The 21,901-nt window shown below is 41.6% G+C and overlaps 1 protein-coding gene across 2 annotated transcripts in view; it reads left to right on the top strand.

Annotated features, from left to right (window-relative positions):
• The first annotated feature begins 4,632 nt into the window (after positions 1-4,632).
• The window catches only part of kcnd2 (potassium voltage-gated channel, Shal-related subfamily, member 2), a 30,586-nt gene continuing 13,317 nt past the window's right edge, over positions 4,633-21,901 (top strand). For both annotated transcript variants that reach the window (XM_029434895.1, XM_029434894.1), the window contains exons 1-2: positions 4,633-5,010; positions 5,270-6,451. In XM_029434895.1, coding sequence (XP_029290755.1) covers positions 5,340-6,451 — 1,112 coding nt within the window. In that variant the 5' untranslated portion in view covers positions 4,633-5,010; positions 5,270-5,339. The remainder of the gene's footprint in view (positions 5,011-5,269; positions 6,452-21,901) is intronic.

Raw genomic sequence — 21,901 nt, 5'->3', positions numbered from 1 at the left:
GGGATTGTGTTCAACAGATGAGGTGAGTAAACAATACAATGTCCTTGGAAAATAATTACTATTTCAATGAGGGTTTGCCGGTCGGGCACCATGCAGTCATGAGCTTTTTAATTACACACCATGACATAAACGTACATCTCTATTTTCCTGCACTGCTACAAGGCCAAAGGAATTAGTACAAGGTTGAACTGACAAGGCAAGGTGAGGAAAAGCATGGTTCAGCTTAGTTTCATGGCCGCACTTTACATTTTCCAGCCGATGTGCCTGTGTGCAGTGGCAGTTAAGGGACTCGCGGCTGATCCTGCAGTGATGTACTGTACTCGAGGAGTTCTCAAAGCCCCAGACACATGCTGCAGTGTATGTACTTTACCTATAGGCACAAGCACTCACAGTGACAGACACCTCCCTTTCTGTTCTAATCCCTTCTACACCTCTTCACCAGATGACAAGAGCTACTTTCCCTATAGACACAGTGAGAAGGAGCTAGGTAAAAAACAATTAAAAAGTCGCTCGTGGGTGGATTTCATTGTTTCCTATCCAGGAGGTGCTGTATATAAATGATAGAATGATTTAATGAGTAAGACCATATTCAAACAGTAATGTTGTGTCTCTGTAAGCCTGTAATAGTGCCAGTAACATATGCGTTAACATATTTGGTTGTCTCTAAGTTACACATTTCTTTTAATGACGGGCTGGGCGATATGTAGAAAATAAAATACACTTTCTTTTTTCATCATTGTTGATATTGCAACAAAATTGTAGCTGCTTTCACAAAATGATAACACAATGAGATGTTTGATAAATAATCATAAGTAATGTTGATAATGACTAAATGGGTAAAGGCAAATCATGGAACAGTTTGGTAAATTCAGAAAATGATATCATTACACTGTAATGCATCCTTTAAAAACAGGAAAAGACACTTTTATTATGATTATGATTATTATGATATCCAAAATCTAAGACGATATCTAGTCTCATGTCACAATATGAATATATTGACATATTAAACAGCCCTATTTTAAAGTAAAAAAAAAAAACACAGGTAGCATTAAAAGCATTTTGACAAGAATAAGTTGTTTAATAACAGATTATACCAGCAGTTCTGACAGGGATAAAAGTAGTCACACAGTCCTTAAACATCAGCCTCCCACTCCCGGCAACTCCCTTCCGTGCAGTATATAGCTCACACACACACACACACAAATAAATGACTTCACACATGAATACATGCTTGTGTCCACACGCACACACATGGACAGAGAGATGCAGAAACACAAACACACCAGCTGCTATTTGTAATAAAGAACCAAGAAGACCAACTGTGTCTTACACATCCGCGGGGGGGTCAATAACTCATTAGAGCCGAGGCAAAGCAGAGGCAGCTGAGTGAGATGACGTTGTGGGAGATGAGCTGTGTGGCTGTGGGCTTCACCTGAGGATATCAACATGTCATCTTGCCCAGAGGTCATGAGGACGATTCAGAACTTCATCGGAAGCATGTCATAAAACATGCCAGGGTGTTCCCAGGACTGAAATAGGGTACTATGTGTAATTTTCCTGTTTTATTCATCTCTAACCTTTTCCTGCCTTTCTGGGATTTTTACTGCTCATCCTATCGGCTCTTTATTTATTAGCCTTTTATCGCTTGTCATGAGCTTTGAATCTAGTTGAAAAGCGCCATAAAAATAAAGTTTATTATGAGGTTAAACTAGACTTCTATCACAGTACAGTACAGAGCAGAGCCTATATGATTGTCTTTAAAGGCGTTGTAGGCATTGAAGCATTTGTACTATATATGATTTGTTCTGCTCACTTGTTATTTCTGGCTTGAGTTTTACAAGTTTGCTTCAATAGTTTCAAATGTTTTGAGTTTCTTTATTGATGATCCGAATCAAATGGCGGCTGCCCCTTCTTTCTTAACGAGCCCTGGCACGTCTCCAGTGAAGGAGACTCATCTGTTTAATCATCTCAATCACTGAGCTGGACCTGACTAAATATAGAATACAGAAAACATGCAGCACTGTGGGCTGAACCAGTGTACTACAGTGCACACACTGTTACTGTCAATGAATCAAATTAAAACAAGATGGCTGTGTGGGTGTGTGTGTGTGTGTGTGTGTGTGTGTGTGTGTGTGTGTGTGTGTGTGTGTGTGTGTGTGTGTGTGTGTGTGTGTGTGTGTGTGAGAGAGCGTACATGAAAGTCTGAAGGTTTATCAGACAGTTTGCGTGTGTTTGTTTTGGGTGCGTGCCTTTGAGTTACAAAACTGAGCACACTTAAGGACCTGTTTACAAAATGTATCCTGTTACACAACCTAATCCCAGAGGCTTCAGCAGCACTTCAGTGGTACAAGTTCAAAATGTGAGCAGGCACTATCTGACTTGACAGGACAAGAGCCTGATTACGTGTTATTATTAATTCTGGAAGCCTAAACCATGTCTGAATGTTTGTTGAGATTTGTGCATTTCTCGTACATTCAGATCAGCGGTTTGAATCTTTGAACTGTTGTTCACGCAAAATACCACAAAAATGGCAGATAATTTGTTCAACCTTGTTGAGGACACATGCTAATTACTTGATCCAAAAAGTAAATCCATAAGCACACAGACGGTGTAATTAAATCATCTGCACGGCTCTGTGTCAACACCAATCATCTGAAATGACCTTGGAGCTTCTTGGAATGGAGTGTGTTCATGAAGCATGTCAACACCTTGGATGGTGTCATTCTGACCATCCCACCACACCACAGATCACCACCACGTAAAAAGGCTAGTCCTAAATAATGTATCTGTCAAAACACTGTGAAAAGAAAACAAGGTAGAACTGTGGTTTCACTTTTAGAAAGAACTAATAAGGATTTAGAGATTTTATAAACCAAAGGTAAATAGATCTGTGAGGAACGAATGTATTTACACTTCATCACACACCCATACTAATTTTTTTTCTGAGGCAAATATTGCAAAGTTAGATATTCAAAACGTTTTCGAGAAATTGCTTTGCTTAAATTACAGGATATGTAAATGCTAAATAACCATTTACTAAATAACCACTTTGACTACCTCTTAAATTAAAACACTGTGGCTATCTGTGCTCTGACAAGCTTGCAGCTAGTCTGGCATCCAGCTCAGCTGTGATTGGTTCCATTTGGCAACCGCTGGAATATTTAAATGCCCTGATGAATACATAGCCCCTGGGCCTGACTGCTCAAACTGAACACTGAGTGTGCTCCGCATACACTAATGACACTTCTGACAGTCCTGTGCATTCATCCTACAAAAACTCAGCATTGAGCCAGAGGGGACCAGAGGCTGGATGTGAATGGAGTGTACTGGCTGAAGATCTGAGAACAAAAGGCCACAGGTCTGACTAGTGCAACTTCTTATGCGTCCATCAGCAGCCACTTATACTGTCAAACTGTCCTTGACCAGGACTCCGGACCACTTCTTTCTCTCTTATTGCAAATTACAGTACTTTGAATAAGTGCAACAGCTGGTATTCTTTTCTGTTTTTAAAGAACATTAATCTAAACAACATTTCGGTTGGGGGTGGGAGTCTGGGTCAATAGTCAAAGAGAAGGACCATTTTCTAAAAGCTCAGCAGCTGTGTGTACTTAACTGTGACACTGAACCCAAGTGCTTAGTCGAAGCTGGAGAAGTTCTACAGCTGAGTGACTACAGTGTAAAACATTCCAGGAAACTGTAACCTGCAGCACACAGGGGCACGAGAACGATGTTAAAAGCCCTGGAGCTGTCCGAGGTGCTGAAAAACAAAAATGTTTGAAACGGACCGAAATCTGTAAAAGGCTCAGTGGGAAAGTGCTCGATGTTCTTATATCTATATCTGAAGCCACATAATACAGTCCCCGCCGCAACACATGCTTCACATTAGACGCAGCTGTCTCAAATCCCCTTGGAGATAACAGTTTTGTGTTATGGAACACAAGAGACATTTAATTGATTATGGTTGTTTTTGAAATGTCAGTCGAGCAGTGTATCCCAATGATGTTGACCTTTTAAGATGTGTAACTCCGTTCAGTAGCATCACAAAACGATGCAATTCAAGAAACAATATTGATCACGATTTGCTGCAGATCTGAAATGCGTAATTTATTTCTCTTAAGAAAAACAACAACTAAAAAACCAAAATCTTTAATTAGATAAATTGTGCCGAGAGACCATGCGCATGGCATCCTGTAAGTTTTCATTCGTAAAACAAACAACGATATCGTTCTTAACTCTCCAAACTGAGTAATATCAGATGTATTAGTTTTAATCTCTATTAGGGATGTATCGAAAGAAAAAACGGAGGACATCTTCAAAGGACTTTGTGCATCAATGTGGCCAGAGAAAGCCCATATCCATTACGACTGCATCAGAAAAAAACAGCCATGCTATTTAAAATAATCCATGATTTGTTTCGTTTACATTTGGAGTAAGTCAAATTGTGAGATTTTCACGGTGTGCAGCGGCAGGAAACACACACACATAAACGTTAACTTCAGGTTCTGGAGATGCCACCTCCTTGGACAACCATTACGCATTGATTAGTCCCCCAACAGTGAAGCGGCAGAGGAATTTCTGGGTGCAGATAGGACCACTCCTCTCTCTGCATATGATTTTCTCTCCTCTCTCCACAGTCGGGGCTCGGTGGTGAGGAGGGGGGAGGGTGGTCTTGCAGTCGACGAGAGGAATGGGAGTTTATTGAGGAGTAGCTGCAACGCGAGGAAAAACGCATGCAACTGAGCAGCGTTGCCTTGCGGATGAAAAGAAGAGAGCGAGAAAGAGAGAGAGAGAGAGAGAGAGAGAGAGAGAGAGAGAGAGAGAGAGAGAGAGAGAGAGAAAAGATCGCGCCTGGACGACTGACCACTCTCTGCTGAGAAACTGCTGCTCGAATTGTTTAACTTGTTGATGCGACGTTATTCTACTGTTTTTCCTCTATCGTCTGGCTGCAGTATTCCATTCCGAGGATAGCTATTTTATTGAACTCGCCGTGGAGCAGCCTTCCCTAAGGTGGGTGGTTTTCTTTTACTTTCATTTCTGCTTATTGATAGGTGACGTTTTCAAAATCCAATTCATATTCTGCCGCAAAGTAGGCTTCCATATCGGAATAGTTAGAATGGGGGAAAGGCTTGAGAGTGATACTCAACCGCGCTATGCGCAGTGTCAGTATAAGTAAATGGGTTTTGTGTGTTTTCTTATCACATTCTGTTAAGCCTAGGTGCTCCAGACGCCTAACCACCAGTTTCTCTATCTGCTGTTCTTCCTGCAGATGCAATTCATCTCTGAACCATAGCACTGTGTTAACCGGAGCTGGGTTGTATTAAACACTATAGGCCAGCATGGCAGCAGGTGTAGCGGCATGGCTCCCATTCGCCCGAGCGGCGGCCATAGGATGGATGCCCGTGGCGAGCACCCCGATGCCCATCCCTCCGCAAGAAAAGAAGAAAGGCAAGGACGGACTCATCATCCTCAACGTGAGTGGGACCAAGTTTCAGACGTGGAGAACCACTTTAGAAAGGTACCCGGACACTTTGCTGGGGAGCACTGAGAGAGACTTCTTTTTCCACGAGGAGACAAACGAGTACTTTTTCGACCGTGACCCTGACATCTTTAGACATATCCTCAATTTTTACCGCACAGGGAAACTACACTATCCGCGCCAAGAATGCATTTCCGCGTACGACGAGGAGCTCGCTTTCTTTGGTATAATCCCCGAGATCATTGGGGACTGCTGTTATGAGGAGTACAAGGACCGGCGGCGCGAAAACGCAGAGCGGCTTCAAGACGACGAGGAGATGGACATGAGCAATGACGTCACGCCGGTGAACCTGACGCCTCGGGAGTTCCTGTGGCGGGCTTTTGAAAACCCTCACACCAGCACCTTAGCGCTGGTCTTCTACTATGTCACAGGCTTCTTCATTGCCATATCAGTGATGGCCAATGTGGTGGAGACAGTTCCGTGTGGGATGTTGCCCAGCAGGGCAAAGGAGCTGTCCTGTGGAGACCGTTACGCACTGGCTTTCTTTTGTTTAGACACTGCATGCGTCATGATATTCACGGTTGAGTATCTCCTCCGTTTGATAGCAGCTCCCAGCCGGTACAAGTTCATGAAAAGTGTGATGAGCGTCATTGACGTGGTCGCCATCATGCCTTACTACATTGGCCTGGTCATGACGGATAATGACCAGGTCAGCGGTGCTTTCGTCACCCTGAGAGTCTTCCGGGTCTTTCGGATTTTCAAGTTCTCCCGGCACTCCGCGGGGCTGCGCATCCTGGGCTACACCTTGAAGAGCTGCGCCTCCGAGCTGGGCTTCCTACTATTCTCCCTCACCATGGCCATCATTATCTTTGCAACAGTAATGTTTTATGCAGAAAAAGGCTCCACAGCCAGCAAGTTCACCAGTATCCCCGCAGCGTTTTGGTACACCATTGTCACCATGACAACACTGGGGTAGGTGGCTGCATATAAGTCCATAAAACCCTTTAAGCTGTTTCAACTCTCCATTAATCACCACCTCACAGCTTACTGCCTCTATGAAACATCCACATTTATAGCGGAACATGGTAAACAACACGTCCTCAGTCATTTCATTATAGTAATCCATTGTATTAATCCACAATTTTAAATTTTGTATTTCATAAATTAGCTACACATCCTAATTAGCACATATTTTCCTCCATTAGTTTAAACTAATTGTGCGCGCCCACAGGTGTGCATTTAGTGGGCATATTAACGGCCTAGAGCACTGCTCAGCCAATATAAGTGCAGGAACAGTCTGCTTTATAGATGCTTCTGTGCGCCATTCACTGCCTATCAATGAGCCTGCACCTCACAGGCAGCCCTTATCCGAAGGTTAGGCCTCGTCCCTGGCTGTTTTCAATGGCTTTTATTTGACAGGCTTCTTTGTAAAGGTTACCGCAGTGAACACATACATTGTGGCCAATAAACAGACAGTGTGGGTTTTGTTTTGTTTTTTTTGTTTTTTAAATTCCACGTTGCAGGAGAGCTCTTAGGGCTAAAGAGAAATTAAGCTCCTAACTGGCCAAGATCCTGCATACCACATTTTCCAGCCAAACTGAGGCACAAGTGCAGTGATTAAATTAAAGGCAAAGTAGTTTACAAAATGTATAGACCACACACACACACACACACACACACACACACACACACACACACACACACACACACACACACACACACACACACACATAGACACACACACACACACACACATTGCCTCTCCTGCCTCTCATTCATTCTCTCTCAGCTTCTCTCTCTTCCTTTAACGAGGTACAGTACATATTTGAATGCTAATTTCATGCTCATGAACAACGTCAGCTGTACAATGTGCTGATGTAGCATCAAATAATTAAAAAGCGGTTAAAACGATTACATCAAATTAATTTGTATTGATGAGCGCACTCAACCGCTCAGATGCTCTTGTGGGTTATTATATTATTTGTGTTATTATTTCCATTATTCACTCCAGCTCAGCATTCTGTGGCGGTGTGCTTTCCAAGGTGCTGAAAAGTTGTTGTCAATGAACCGACTTGCTGCTGTCTGGTTTTTATCCGTTCAAAGGAGTAAATTGAAAGTGGCATTTGAGTGCCTGAAGCACCATTATTAAGTCATACAGTGGGAAATAATAAACGGACCGTTTCTAATTTGTGAGTAAAAATATCCTAGTAGCTTATTTACTCGCTGTTGCACGTATGAGGTTGAACAGCCACTCAGCCAATGTTCCTCCTCAGGCACAGCTCCTCACTGATGACACAGAAATGAGGTCCTGTTGAAATAATGTTGTCTTTTAATTTCAAAGTCATAACATCACAGATCAAACATTGCAAAACAAACTGCCACTGGCTGTGTGTTCTTGTGTGCGTATATGTGTGTGTGTGTGTGTGTGTGTGTGTGTGTGTGTGAGTGTGTGTGTGTGTGTGTGTGTGTGTGTGTGTGTGTGTGTGTGTGTATAACTGAGTGCTTGAGATGTGTCAGGCATAATTATGTGAATATAAAGTTTAGATGTGCACTTTTCTATATTACTTTTTGGTTTAACTGATGCAGGAATGTTTATGCTTCATCCAAACAAACTGAATTGCTTTACTTTTCATGTGTTTGGTATAAATCCTTCTTGATCCTCATATCTGCATTGATGCAGGCGCTCGGCACCTGGTTACCCTTCAGCTCTGCAGGCAACATATCATCATATTATTATTATTATTATTATTATTATTGTATTTATTATTACTTATTGTCACAACAGCAGCCTCTCTCTATCTGCAGCGGGTGACACTGAGTTAGTGGATTTCCTGTCACCTTAATGGCATACAAAGCTTCTCCCTGCACTCACTCAATACTAGTCGAACTACCACTCACCCCCGAAATGACCAATGAGTGCATAATTAGAGATGCGCACGATCTGGTGATTGAAGCTTCCAGCTCAAACGTAATGCTGCATTGGCCATGCTTTCCATTCAGATTCAAAGCGCAGATGAAAGATGAGTTGTGTAAGAGAGTACATTATTTATCTTAGGGGAGCAACAAAGATATTGCTGCATTCAGCTTGGAATCCCCTTTGTGTTGCTTAAGATGGATTTGAAAAAGATGTTCTGCCGTGCGAGAACAAAACTGAAATGTCCTTGGTAATGGGGACGTTTCTGTCACTCCATTGTGAACCATGACAGCCTGGCTGACAGATTTGCAACCTCGACTGAAGCCTTGCAGTGGTGCAGAATGCTGCATAGTGGACCACCGGTGGAGAGGCTGAATACCCATCACTGAGAGACAAAGTCGGCTCTTTCTCATGATCCATCATTGTCTTGAGGTGTGCTTTTAAAAAAAAAAAACATACCACTTAACAGTAAAGCTGATTTGTGGTTGTCAATGTCTGCTGAATACACTGAAGAAAGGAAAATATCTGTTGTTGTACTTTCCTCCAGTAACCTTCAAATGCTTATCTGATCAGGGGAAATGAGGGACTGTGATGGTTTGTATCAGAGCTCAGCATGCAGAAAACTTGATCAATGTCTAACAAATACCTATTTAAGTCCGACATGGATGGGGTAGTCGTTTCATTCGGTCGCAAATAAGCTCTAGTGGGGGAGCTACTGGCTGTAACCTCCATTTGAGGCTTTTGATTTCCTTCTGATAGTCAATGACGCTTTATGCCTGCATGGTATCATGATGCCTTTCCACTACATATATTTTCAATTTCCCTGACTCACACCCTGTGGAAGTAAAGACAGTGGCGTGCATTCTCTCCCCGCTGATGGCCCATTGATTGTGCTTAAGCAGACGTGCAGACATTGGGAGAGCAGGGGCTCCTGTTCAGAGGCACTTGGCAGGCAGCCTGAATGAAAGGGAAGGGTGCCTTGAGACTAGCGGAGAATCAATAGCACTGTGCAGCTGCGTGTCACGCCTCTGTGTGTCTACTGCTCTGTGCCACCAAACACAGGACAAGACCCACTTATCCCTCCTTATTTATTGAGCCTAATCTCTGTGGCTGCTTTCGGATACCTAACAGAGAGGAATCTGCCTCTGTCAGAAAGCTCCTGCCAAGATCTTGACTAACTGGGTGTAAAATATGAGATTTGAATCTGTGGTATTGTGATTTGAAATATCTTTGAAACCTGCACTTAAGTCTGATCGTATAATTTTACGACTTGATTTAATATTGTCCATTTAAGGCAGCGATAGATTCCGATATAAAGATAGCATTCCACTTTATTAGGCTGGAATCAGATGTTGCAGTGTTTTCTTGCTCTTGTTTTCTCTAGATGATCCACACCGTCAGGGTGAATTAGCTGCAGAGGGACTTTTTGGCGCTTCAGATCTTTTAAGTGATTTAAGGTGTAATGGAGTGCACTGTTGAGAGCAGCTGTGAAAACGATGGAAGTCAAGCGCAACCCACAAGGGAAGAGGAGTGGGGAGGACAGAGTTTAGTGTGGCACAGAGGCACGCGCGATCCTCTGGACACAAACAGACATTACCTTTGATAGACATAAAGGGCCTGATAACCGACACAATTCGTTTTCAAACACACTCTTTTTCTTTCTAATCTTCGTTTCAACATCCTTCTTTCTGCCGCCCCCCTCTGACTAATGCTGATCATTCTAATTACGGATGTGCATTGTCCCACGGTGCAACAAACGGATGTGCATTGTAGTTGCAGAATTTATCACCATGTCGTTTGTCCGTGCTACAGCTCCACCCACCAGATACGACTGGGAAAGGCTTGACAAGTGAGCCCTATAAACCTCTCAAGGTAGGATTTACAAGACAGAGGAGGCAAGGTTAACAGACACGGGGGTCACTGTTGGGCCCATAAACCACCAGAAGTGTAACCATTATCATGCTTGCCAGTTTTGACACCTCAACCCCATCGCAATCAGAGGCTACAATGCAAAGCATTAACTCCATGCTTCGATGCGATGCAGAGCAAAGCTATTTGAAGTCCAAACCTTTTAATACATGTCAAACATAATTGAAATGTACAGGAACAATCTGGAGGGCCTTTTACTGCATCTGTACTGTTGAGATAACAAATGCATTCTTGGTGATGTAGTATTAATGCGGTTGGATAAGTTACCGTGCCCCTCGCTGCCAATGCAGAGGATTTTCACTCTGTTTTTTTCAGTCAGCGAGAACATTTGGTGTGTTTGATTATGTACTGCAATGGGTGTCATTTGTGTGTTCAGTAGAATACATTACAACACTTGGCATTGTGTATGTTATGCACATTATGAAAATCAGCAATCCATTATGTGATGAATTACTGTGTAAAACAGAAGTGGCTGATGTGAGATGTGTAGGCTGCCATTAGCCTGTAGGCTTATAGTGCCTCTCCAGGTGCTTTATTGGGAAAGAGAGGTGATGCTAATATGAGGCTGGTATAATGGTGCTGAAGTGACAGGTGACTTAATGAGGGGAACCTGGCACTGAAATGTGTTATGTGCAAACTCCTGTCTACCCATGCAAATGACTTGGAACTGGAGGAGTGAGAACGAGGGGCGGGAACAGGCAGCCTTCTTCAGAGGAAATTAAGATCATTGTGAAAGACAGAATCTGTGGAAAAAAAACAATGATGCTCTTTTTTCTGCTAAATTGAAAATATGCAAGCCTCTGCGTTTCCTTTATTCTCTTTGTTTTCATCACACTGAAACGGTTTCTCACTGGCAGCTAGAGATTTAAAAGGGTGTTATGGAGGTGTGAGTTGAATGATTGATTAACATTTTATAGGCATTCATAAATTACAGATTTATTACATCATATTTATGTACTTTAATAGGTAGAAACTTCAAAGACTTTCATGTGCACCTTAAATTACATTTTAATGATAGTATATATATATTTATTTTTATTGAATAATACAATGGCAAAGAGAAAATGTATTTGTGGTCAGTCAACCCTGAACTGAAAAACAGATTATGTCCAGCTGGTAGGTTGATGTGAGGATACTGTGTATGTGAACTGACTCTAAAAGCAGGCATGCGTCACTGCGGATGGTCAGATTGATAAATAATCTATATGGCAAGGACAAAATGGCTGTCCCTCCATTTGATTCGATTTCTTTGACAACCCGTCTTCGAGGCAGCGCCAATAACGCTCATTCCATGTGGGGGTTTTTTCATTAATTCACTTTGAATGTGCTGCATTAAGCAGGCAAATAGACTAGCATGTTCTGCACTCGGGCCTGGGTAACGTAGTGTGAGGACATAAAATATGGCATCAGTGTTTTTTCCACTGCTCAGCATTTTTATTTCCCCCCTTTGTATTGCAAGCAACGCCAAAGATTAATGGAATTTCCCAGAACAAGATTAAAGTTACTCCGAGTGAATGCAGCATCACTGCATTAGGAAATAAGGAGGTATGTGAGAAAACACATCACCTTGATTTCATTGTTGTTAGAAAGTATTTGTTCTGCCTGGCTCCACTTCCATCCAATCTAACAGCCCGAACCCTGACCCAGCTTGAGAGAATGAATAAAATGGGAAAAATATTGCCTATTATGTGACTGGTGTCCTATCATCAAAGCTGATATGTCGTAAGAGATATCGGATGTAAAGTGTACGCAATGAGATCTGTGGATCAAATGGTGTGCAAATGATAAACCCAAGCCCAACAGCGATCTTCTCCTCTGGTGCGGCATGGCTTATTTACATACTGAGCATTTACATACAGATGAAAATGGCTGGTCTGGTCATGGAGATTGGTATGCAGACACATAATGCCTCCTCATCACTTTGTTGAGATGTATAACGCCGTGTTTAGCATTAGATCCACGCAATTATCACGTCAAAAAGATATTTTCCACGCTATAGTAGAGTTCTTCTTTCTAAACATGTATCTCTATTGTTTCTATTATTAATAGTGTGTTTTGCTTCCTGGAGTCCTGCGGTCACTGCGTGCAGTTATTGTACAGATTAACAAACTATATAACATGTTAGTTAGTGGAAGAGGTGCTGCTAGCCAGGTTAGCTGTTTCCCTTCTTAAAGTCTTTATGCTAAGCTACATTCTTTTAACCACGACCACGAGTGTTTCCTAACCTTAAAGAAGTAATTGTTTTGTCCCAAACCACAATGTTTCCCTAAATCTAAACAAACCTTAAGCAGACTTTTGGTTACAAATTATAAAACTGATTTATGTTCTATAGTTATTTGCAACAGATTTGGAAGACACAGACAAATGATGAGAAAATGCTTCGTTCTAAAGGGAATGTGCAAGCAATGCATTTTTCCGTATTTCCCAAAGTGTTGAACTATTACTTTAAGCAGAAGCTTATTGAGTTATCGCCCTCTTAATCTGAAATTATCTTAATATCATTTAAGTCGGTCCTCACTTTCAATAAAACATTTTCACTGCAGGAACCCTTTTTTTTTAATAAGTTTGAGTCCAGCTCCTAAAAGTTTCCTTGGAAAGACATACTGTAGCCGTTATGACTCACTTATTTAAATTGTCATGGTAAGGGTCGCACTGTAAGGTCAGAAAACTCATTAGCAACTCAACATGGTTTTAAAACAACAGAGGAATGAATTGGTATGAATAATTCCCACACGGTCACGTTCTCTTAGTGGGGACAGAAATCACTATAATAAATTGTAGCGTCAAACAAATGCAAGGCACTAAGCTAATGGGCATACAAAGAACAGAGAGCTGCAACATTTGTAAAGTCCGCTACGCCTGTCTGAACTACTCCATGAAGTGGCATGTAATGACTGCTGGTTGAGGGAGAAACAGTTGTTCTTTTTATTTTTAGATGCCACTGTCACTATGGTAAACACTGAACAAGCATTCATTATGCTGCATTTCCCAAACCTAACACGGCCTCTGCCCCCTTCCTGACCTCGAAATCCATCTCTGCAGCACAGATGTGGGAACAAAAAGTTATGGGGAAGGTGATGATAGTCCCTCCCGTCACTGTGAGGAGTGTGGGAGGGGTGAATTGCACTTTGCACCGATTTCTTCTCTCTCTGGCGCATGGGACAGCATAGCAAACACAATATCTTGAAACAGTGCCAGCTCCCGTAATGCCAGACTGTGAGTATCCCTCCCCGTGACATTTGTCTCTTCATCAGAAACGCCCCTCAGCCAAACAAGCCAACATCTGTGATCAGAAGAGAGTCAGAGATTAAAGCTAACAGCAATCATCAGTCCGCTGTGTGAACAAAAAAGAATTCAAAGTGATGTAACTTCTGCTCATCTGAAGAGTGATAGGATAAAGCAAAATAAGGCTTTAAAAAAGTTATGTCGTTTTTTTTAAAGCCTCTCAGCAAAACATGAGCTGGGTGAAATGAAAGAAATCCATTACCTTGACAGTTACCTTAGTTTTAGAGTTCCTGCACTTAAATGCTGTGTAGAATACATTTATTTCACACTTTCACTGAATGATAGTGTCTACTTTTAACACAAGTCACTGTCTTGTATCCTGTGAGAGCGTTGCAATCAATATAAACTTTCTTGTACCAAAGACAAACACGAGGCAGCTTGTCATCAGTTTCAGAGAGAGCCGGGAAACTTTGATGCAAACACATTAATTGAAATTTGGTTTACAGCCCGTTCATAATACGTGAACGTGAGCAGCTTCGCAGCAAAGTCATGAATATTGATTAAGCCTAGCTTAAAGCCTTGTTTCCCTGTAGATGAACCGTCTCAGTTTCTGTCGGAGCTGAGGCATCTCGTGCCAGTTTACAGCACCAAGATACCTCAATAAAAGTTCCCTGTGATCAATACTGATCCCTCTTGAATGAAACTCACAGTTTGCTGTAAAAGCAGAATACAGATCTCTGTAAAGCTTGAAATCAAGCTGCCAATACTTGCAACTGTAAACCCAGTTTCATTGTTGAGTCTTTGCCACAGGCTCCATAGATTATTAGTTTCTGTATGCAATATGAATGATAAGAGGCTATGTCCCATTTCAGTTTAGGTATAAAGAGCTTCCTCCTGTCTGCCTGGCATGGAGGTCCTGCTGAGATGAGGGATGTCAGCCTGTCACCCTGATGCATGGCAGCTGTTTCCTGCCTGCCCTAGCTTCTATAAATAGCTAAATATATCACCTAATGTAGGCCATTTGGTCAAACAGAAACTAAACAGGGCATGTGCTCCGGGGCTATTTTCTTCTTTCACCCCAAACTAATTTCTCATGTACAGGCGTATCGATGTCTGAATATCTTCTTCTTCTTTAACTGTCTCCATGCGGTACGGATGATTTATGACATATTAAGAGGCGATCTTATAATGCTATTATTGAACGTCAAGTTCGGACATTCAGACAACTTGAAGCTGGTCGTTTCGGCTGATCTAATGCAGGAGGAATAGATTTTGTAAAGATAAGTTTTATAACTATTTTGCTATCTATAATCAGTTGCTTTTATTACAGTTACTACAATAGGCTACTGTTTATTGGTGTTGGCCACAATAAAGCCTGTACATTATAAAGAATTATTTTTAGCCGTTGGTTCTTGTTATATGAGTAGTCAAAATGTCAATCACAACAATATGATGCAATTGAATTACAACAAACTACGGTCTTAAAGAATTATCACACTGATAAATCAACGCTTTACTGCCACGGGCACAATGGTGAAGGAGCATTAAATCTTCACAAAGGGAAATGATGCTTTTATTGTGCTCTCCACCTGTAAATTCAGAGCAGTCACATGGCAGGTGGAAGGCATCACATATCAGTGTCTGTCTTTTGTGTGTATCTCAGCATAATTTACTGCCCCACGGTGATAAACTATCGTTTTTTTCCAGGTTTCTGCTTAAAAAGACAGAAGGTTGTTTTTTTTAAGCCATACTAGCGGCATGGTTCTATGAATGGCAATGTTTGCTGCTGCTCAGCTGGTTGGTCCACCCCTAATGCTCCAGGCTGAAATATCTCCACAACTATACGATGGATATCCATAACATTTTGTACAGATATCCAAAGCACCCAGAGGAAGAAGTCTGCTGCTTCGGTGATCCTCTGATTTTCCCTCTAACGCCACCAGGAAGTTGGCATTTTGCAGTTTTAAGTAAAATGTCCCTGAAACAGTTTGGATGGCTTGCCTAGAAAATTGATGCAAACATTTATGGATGAGCTTTAATAACGTTGGTGATGCATTAATGTTTAATCTAGTGTCTTAACAAGGTCGAAATATCCATTGTCCAATTCTATGGTTTATGACCAAATACCTGCGTTCCTACGTCCCCACCAGCCACATGTGTAGTTTGTATCTATAGCTAATTAGCAGATGTTTGCATGATAAGACACTAAACTAAGATGGCATGATAACATTGTCATTGTGACCATGTCAGAATACTGACATTTACGTTCAGCTCAAAGCACTAATGTGCCTAAGTGCAGCCTCTCAGAGCTGCTGGTGTTGACTACTGTCAGTAGTAACTACAGTCTGTCAAGGTAACTTGCCGACAAGTCTAAAAATGGTAAGACCTGCTTCTTCTTGCTGTACCTGCACTGGATGACTTTCACCTTTGATTGTGCTATCACAGCTCATTTTTACATCCCAGCTCAAATATATCTTGTCAGTGAATTATGCTCAGTTCAGGACAGTTTGCTGTCATTCTGTTTTAGCTTCCAGGAGGTGTTACAGTGGCGGTGAGGTGCTTGGGACTCTATTTGAGTATTTCTATTTTATGCTGCTTTGACTGCACTTCATTTCAGAAGGACATATTTGACTTTTTACTTCGCAACACTTTTACAGCCGTATTTACTTTGGAAATGTAGACTTACATACAAAACACTTTAGCAACAAATAGCATATGATGCGGTCGTCATTGTGCCCCCGAGCAAGGCACTTAACCCTGAGTTGCTCCGGGGGGGATTGTCCTTGTAGTTAGTTCACTGTAAGTCGCTCTGGATAAGAGCGTCTGCTAAATGACAAATGTAAATGTAAATGCGTACCATGCAGTATATAAAATAGTTAGAATTGGGCTCACATTAAACATGAACGCATCAATAATAATAATACAAATCTGAAAGCTTATTTAGATTTTTTTAAAGTACATTTTGTTTAAGCAAACTTTTGAATGAACTTTAACTTGGAACAATGACAATGACACAGTAATACACACTCCAGGGGGTAAGTTAGGCTACCAACTAACAAGGTAACACCAGGTAACCATATTGAAGCATTGAAATGAAAAGTCCTAATCGTTTCCTGTTAATGCCGTCTGATGTATTGTAATGGTTGGATTTCATTGACTTAAAAATTGCAACAATTTAAAAGCCTTCTTTAGAATGGGATAGACTCTAGTTACTGTATATTGATATGTTCGCCTAGGTATTATTGAAGTGTGGGTTCTGCTCCCACCTAAAGGATTTTCTGCCTGTGTGTCTCTCTGCAGGCGTCCTACACAGAAGTATCTCAACTGCTTAAGGATTGCATTTCCATGTGGGGATTTTCACGTCTTTTTCAAGGTATTAGTGGAAAACCGTAAACAGTTGATTATTATTTGTACTTTCCCCTTAGCCAATTGTCCGTAAATCCCTGTGGAGGAGCTTATAAATCAGATTTCTGGCATGCTTTGCCTTTTCTTTATATAACGACCACAGACGTCTCGTTTTGACTAATCACACAGCAAGTGAGTTGAGCAAAGAAGAAAGCAGCACAGAGAGTTAATATTAATAAAGCCGGACACTGCAGTCAATTTCAGGTCCAGCTAAGTGTCATTTACTTGCACATGCCGACTTGCTCTCTCCTGCATGGAAACGCTCACTATGTACATTCCCTGATGTAAATGATTTTAGCATATGTGGTGATGTTTGATCCTTGGGTCCTTGCTGTCCTCTGGAGGACACAGGGGAATCATGCCTGAGCATCATGGGAGACAGATCCAGCATCAGCCTCTCTAACATGATATAACATTACCTTCTAAGGTGATGTGGTCTCATTCTGATGGAAAAATATATTTTGCATGGCCTTTGCTACAGTTTACACCTCCAGGTTCTCCTCCACACTTTTGTGTACACATGTTGGTGACAGAAAACAAGGTGCGTTGCTGCCGTTCCAACTCCCATCGTCTTTTCTATGAAATGGCATCCATCAAAGTTAATGGTCTGTAATCATCACCACAAATACACTGTCACACGTCCCACTGCTCGCTCCCGAGTATTCAACTCCCAGTCAATGGGATGTAAAGAGTGACAAGTGTGAGGAAAACAATTTCCCATATCATTAACGATTCCAAGTAAGAATTGGAAAAGAATCCAAAAAGATCCAAAAAAAACGAATTTAAAAATCTCGTCTTTTGGGAGTGCAGGGGAGAAAGACTCATCAGATGTGCATGTGACATACAGTCGATACCACTGATACTGTATTTCGGGAACATATCACCATTGTCATCTTGTAAAATAATTCTTATTAAAGTATGTCACTCACTACCGACCTATCTGCTGCATGGTAGATTAATTTTCCAAGCAGCCAATCCTGCCAGCTTCAAATCAGGGATCAGCGTATACTGTATTATCTACTTATCTCCAGGGTGTATGCTGCTGGACCTCTGATTATACATCGCACAGGCACACACATATATACACAGACTACTCTTTCATTGCCTGGTATGGCAGCGCTCCAAGAACACTGTCCCTGAAGTATTTGTGTGTTTGATAGGATGTTTTAGCTGTAGCATCCCCAGAAGACAATTTGTAGGCCTCAACAGATGGAGAAGTCCAATTAGAAAGCGGGCGAATGAATGGGAGTGATGGGAGACAAACGTTCCAACTCTTTCTCTCTCCCCCAGGACAGACTGCTAATCTTAGAGTACAGGTACAAAACCAACATCACTTCTGTTTTGGCGGGGAATCATACAACAAAAATATAAATAAAAGCTAGAAAGCAAGCGTCTGTGATTTGATTTCTTAACAGTAAGCAGTCAAAGAGGAACGCGTAGAATTTGATACAGCTTGTTCTCACTCCACATCTACAGTATGTAAAAATATCTCCTTCTGTTGTCTGATTCTTCAAGGGCAGACGTCCCACAAAGCAATTGCCTTGCCATCAGCCAAGACCAAAAAAAGGAGAAGAAATGAAAAAGTGCTTAAATATAGCAACCCCCTGGGATAGTGGGAGGGAGGGCGTGCTGTAGTGTGATTAAAATGAATAACCTTCATTCAGTCACGATTGTTAACGGTACATTCGAATGTGCTGTCTGCGGTGGAGCCAAAGCTGTGTCTACAGAGTGTTAACATCATTATTCATCAGGAGGCCTGTCCTCTGCAGTGACGAAGATACTGAAGTTATAAATAATGGGAGTTGTGTCATTAACTACACATATTTTATCCCGCTGGGGTGAGTTTAATTCAGGCTCCAGCCCTCCCTGCTGTGAAAGCAAACTTAGCTATAACACGTTGATGACTGATAGATTGTGTGGATGCAAGACCAAGTTTCATCTGCAAAATGACCTTTTAGTCGTGTTGTTGTTGTTGTTCAGCCCACGGCGCTGAGTTATTATTTTTCGTGTCATTTTTTGATTTGACAGGAGAAGTCTCATGGAGTGAAATGGAAAAAGTAATGATGTCCCCATGCGCATGAAGTAGCGTGATGCAGGTGGGGAGACGGTGGCTGCAGCTAGCACAGCAGCTCTATACTCTGCCCCAGGGGCCAGTCAGCAGCTGTTAGAAGAGATGCAGCTCTTCCCAATACTTCCCCACAGGTTCTTGCTGGTTCCCGGTACTCGCTGTTATCTGGGCGTGCTGCTGTCGCCAGCCTGGCTGCTGTCCACACTCTCTGAGAGAGCGCTCAGTACATTTTTTACGCTTCACCACTCTTTCTGTCTCATCCCAACCTCCGCTATTCCCCTCAGCTTCACTGTGAGATTTTGAAGTGTTCCTTTGAACTTGCAGCTGGTTTTATTTTAAACGGCTGGAATTTGCACCTTCATGTTTGTTTCAAAGACACTCTGAGGAATTTAAAATGCTTCTTTCACTGGTATGACAAACAGCATACGAGGCCACGTTTGTGTGGAGTTCGGTGTGTACTTACAGTATCCCATATGATGCATTTACTATCCTGCACGAGAGCGTAGTTTGGCATGTACAGAAGGCAAACTTGGAGATGAGGGGCTGCAGCTGTCCGGCGTAAAAAGCTGATATAGACTATTTAAAGTTGCAGCTCAAACAGAATCTAGAAGTTTGATGTTGTTGAGCGTGAGGAAAATCGATCCTTCCCCCCCCGAACATGTATTATCCTGAGACTTTCTCCTCTCCTTTCTCCTATATGCCTGCCTTATGTCTTTTGAAGCTTTTATACCAACATTGACGTGCGAAGAGACTGCAGAATCATCACTCAATCATGGAAGTTAATTTTTGATGTTAGAAATAATAGTTTGACCAAACAATCCCTATATGACGTCAACTTACTTGTTTCTTTTCTTTCTTGGAGGTTGCTCAGTACTTTTGACATCAAAACATTAACAGCTTCCATCTTCTCAAATGTGAGGAAGTGCTGCTTTACTTTGTCTTCTATAATTGGCAATTAAATAACCTTTTTGGTTTTTAACTGTTGGTCAAGGCTTCAGACTTCAGCGCTGGTGATGGGCATTTTCAATTATTTTTCTAATAGTTTAAACAGTTACCAGATTAAAGGTTAGATTAATGTGTGATTCATTATTGTATTACCATAACGTTTGGGTATGTGTGATATGACTTCAAATAAAGAATTGTTCAAATTGAAACGGCGGACAGTAAACTGTATTCAAACTGTATTCTTTCATCGAACCCCTCCCTGAAATCCACACTTCTAGTTTGTAGCTAAGACTTTTATCTTTTACATTTTAAGACCCGAACACAGATAACCCTGATGACACCAGGATCAGGGGTTATTTTTAGACAAAGCTCCTCCAGAGCCTCAGAAGACATAATACGTCTGTTGTGAGTAACTGAGTACTTCTAAGGCCAAGGAAAACTAATCATCCTCTGCAAAGTTGGTGCCCCTTTAATTACATTTTGTTTTTAAACACTCAATAGATTAATCAATACTGAAAATAATCAGTAAATACAGCTTTAAATGGCTAAAAGTTGCATATTTAAACTAAACACCATGTAAATGTTTCTTCACGGTATGTTTAATATTACCAAAAGCACAAACTCTCTGAGCCCTCTCTCTCTCTGCTGTTAAAAAAGTAGATTTTTTAGATACTGTAAGTCATGAATGCACATGCTGCAAACTCAGAGTAAAGGGGCCATTTGGTGGAGGGAGCTGATATCCAGCGGCTGCTCTGTGTGGAATCGCACATCAAAGTTAATCTTTCACCGTCTGCTCTGGCGCCGCGGAGCACTAATCTGCTGTCAGTGTAATGAGGCTGCTGGACCAGTTCTCCCTTCCAACACAGAGGCACTAATCTGCGAGACCTTTCACATTTTTCTTCTTCTCTATCACCTGACCACACAATAAAGGTCACAGGGGTCACATTGAGATCTCATCTGGTCAATACTAGTTGACTATTTGCATGGATCTTTATGTACAATACGCAACAGTAAGAGGCCAGTTTGATCCGTTGTGAAGGAAGAATTTCACATTGCAGAATACAAAAAAAAAAAAAATACTATTACCACTGGTATTACTAATGCTACTACTGCAATTACTACTTTAATTTGTTCTTAATTGGTCATCTAAATTTCAGTGTTTTCACCTTTAATCCCACCTCGGGCTTTCACACACCAGAGGTGAGGTAATTCCCCGCCTGCTTCATCAGAGCTTTCTGTGTTCAAGAAAATGCCACCGCTCTCTGCTGATTAGCCTATGATGAATACGTAATGAGATCATTAGCATAATCGCTTGAGTGTCTGAAGATTTCATTTTATTATCACTTTCTCTCATAATCCATAGCTCTGGCGCCCCTTGGTGCTTTCAATCCCTCTTTCATGTTCCTTTGCCCTCCCCATTCAGCCATGAAGCAGTGTTATTGCATTATCTAAATTATTATACAGACGTTGAGGGAATGTATTTTTAGCCCCTGGCTTTCTAATGTAAGGAGAATGGCTAATCTAAACTAGGAATGACAAATTGGACTGTGAGCAATGTTTGAGTCACTTTTTGTCCTGACTGATTGAACATTTGCCTCTTCCAGACCTCCGCATGAAACACACAAATTATAACTCTTGCATTTGCTGTTTGCGGCATAGCATGCTATTTTATGGGTATATGTGGATACTTAACCCTCGTAAAACTTCTATTAATACAGAACAGCCATTTATCTTGTAATTAAAAGAAACTGCCACAAGGACTCGGTTGTAATCATAACGACGAGGTGCTGAAGTAGAGGTGACTTGGCACTTAATAGCTGGGGAATATAGCTGCTTTTTTGCATAGGACAGCAGTTGTTTCTTAAGTGTCAGCAGGTGTAGACTGAGAGACTGGAGAAGAGCTGAAGAAAAGAAAAATGTCAAGCAGGGCTGTGCC

Source organism: Cottoperca gobio, chromosome 6 (genome assembly GCF_900634415.1).
Source record: "Cottoperca gobio chromosome 6, fCotGob3.1, whole genome shotgun sequence".
In the NCBI taxonomy this organism is placed as follows: Eukaryota; Metazoa; Chordata; class Actinopteri; order Perciformes; family Bovichtidae; genus Cottoperca; species Cottoperca gobio.
The sequence above is the reverse complement of the archived record's forward strand: the minus strand, read 5'-3'. Positions and strand labels throughout refer to the sequence as shown.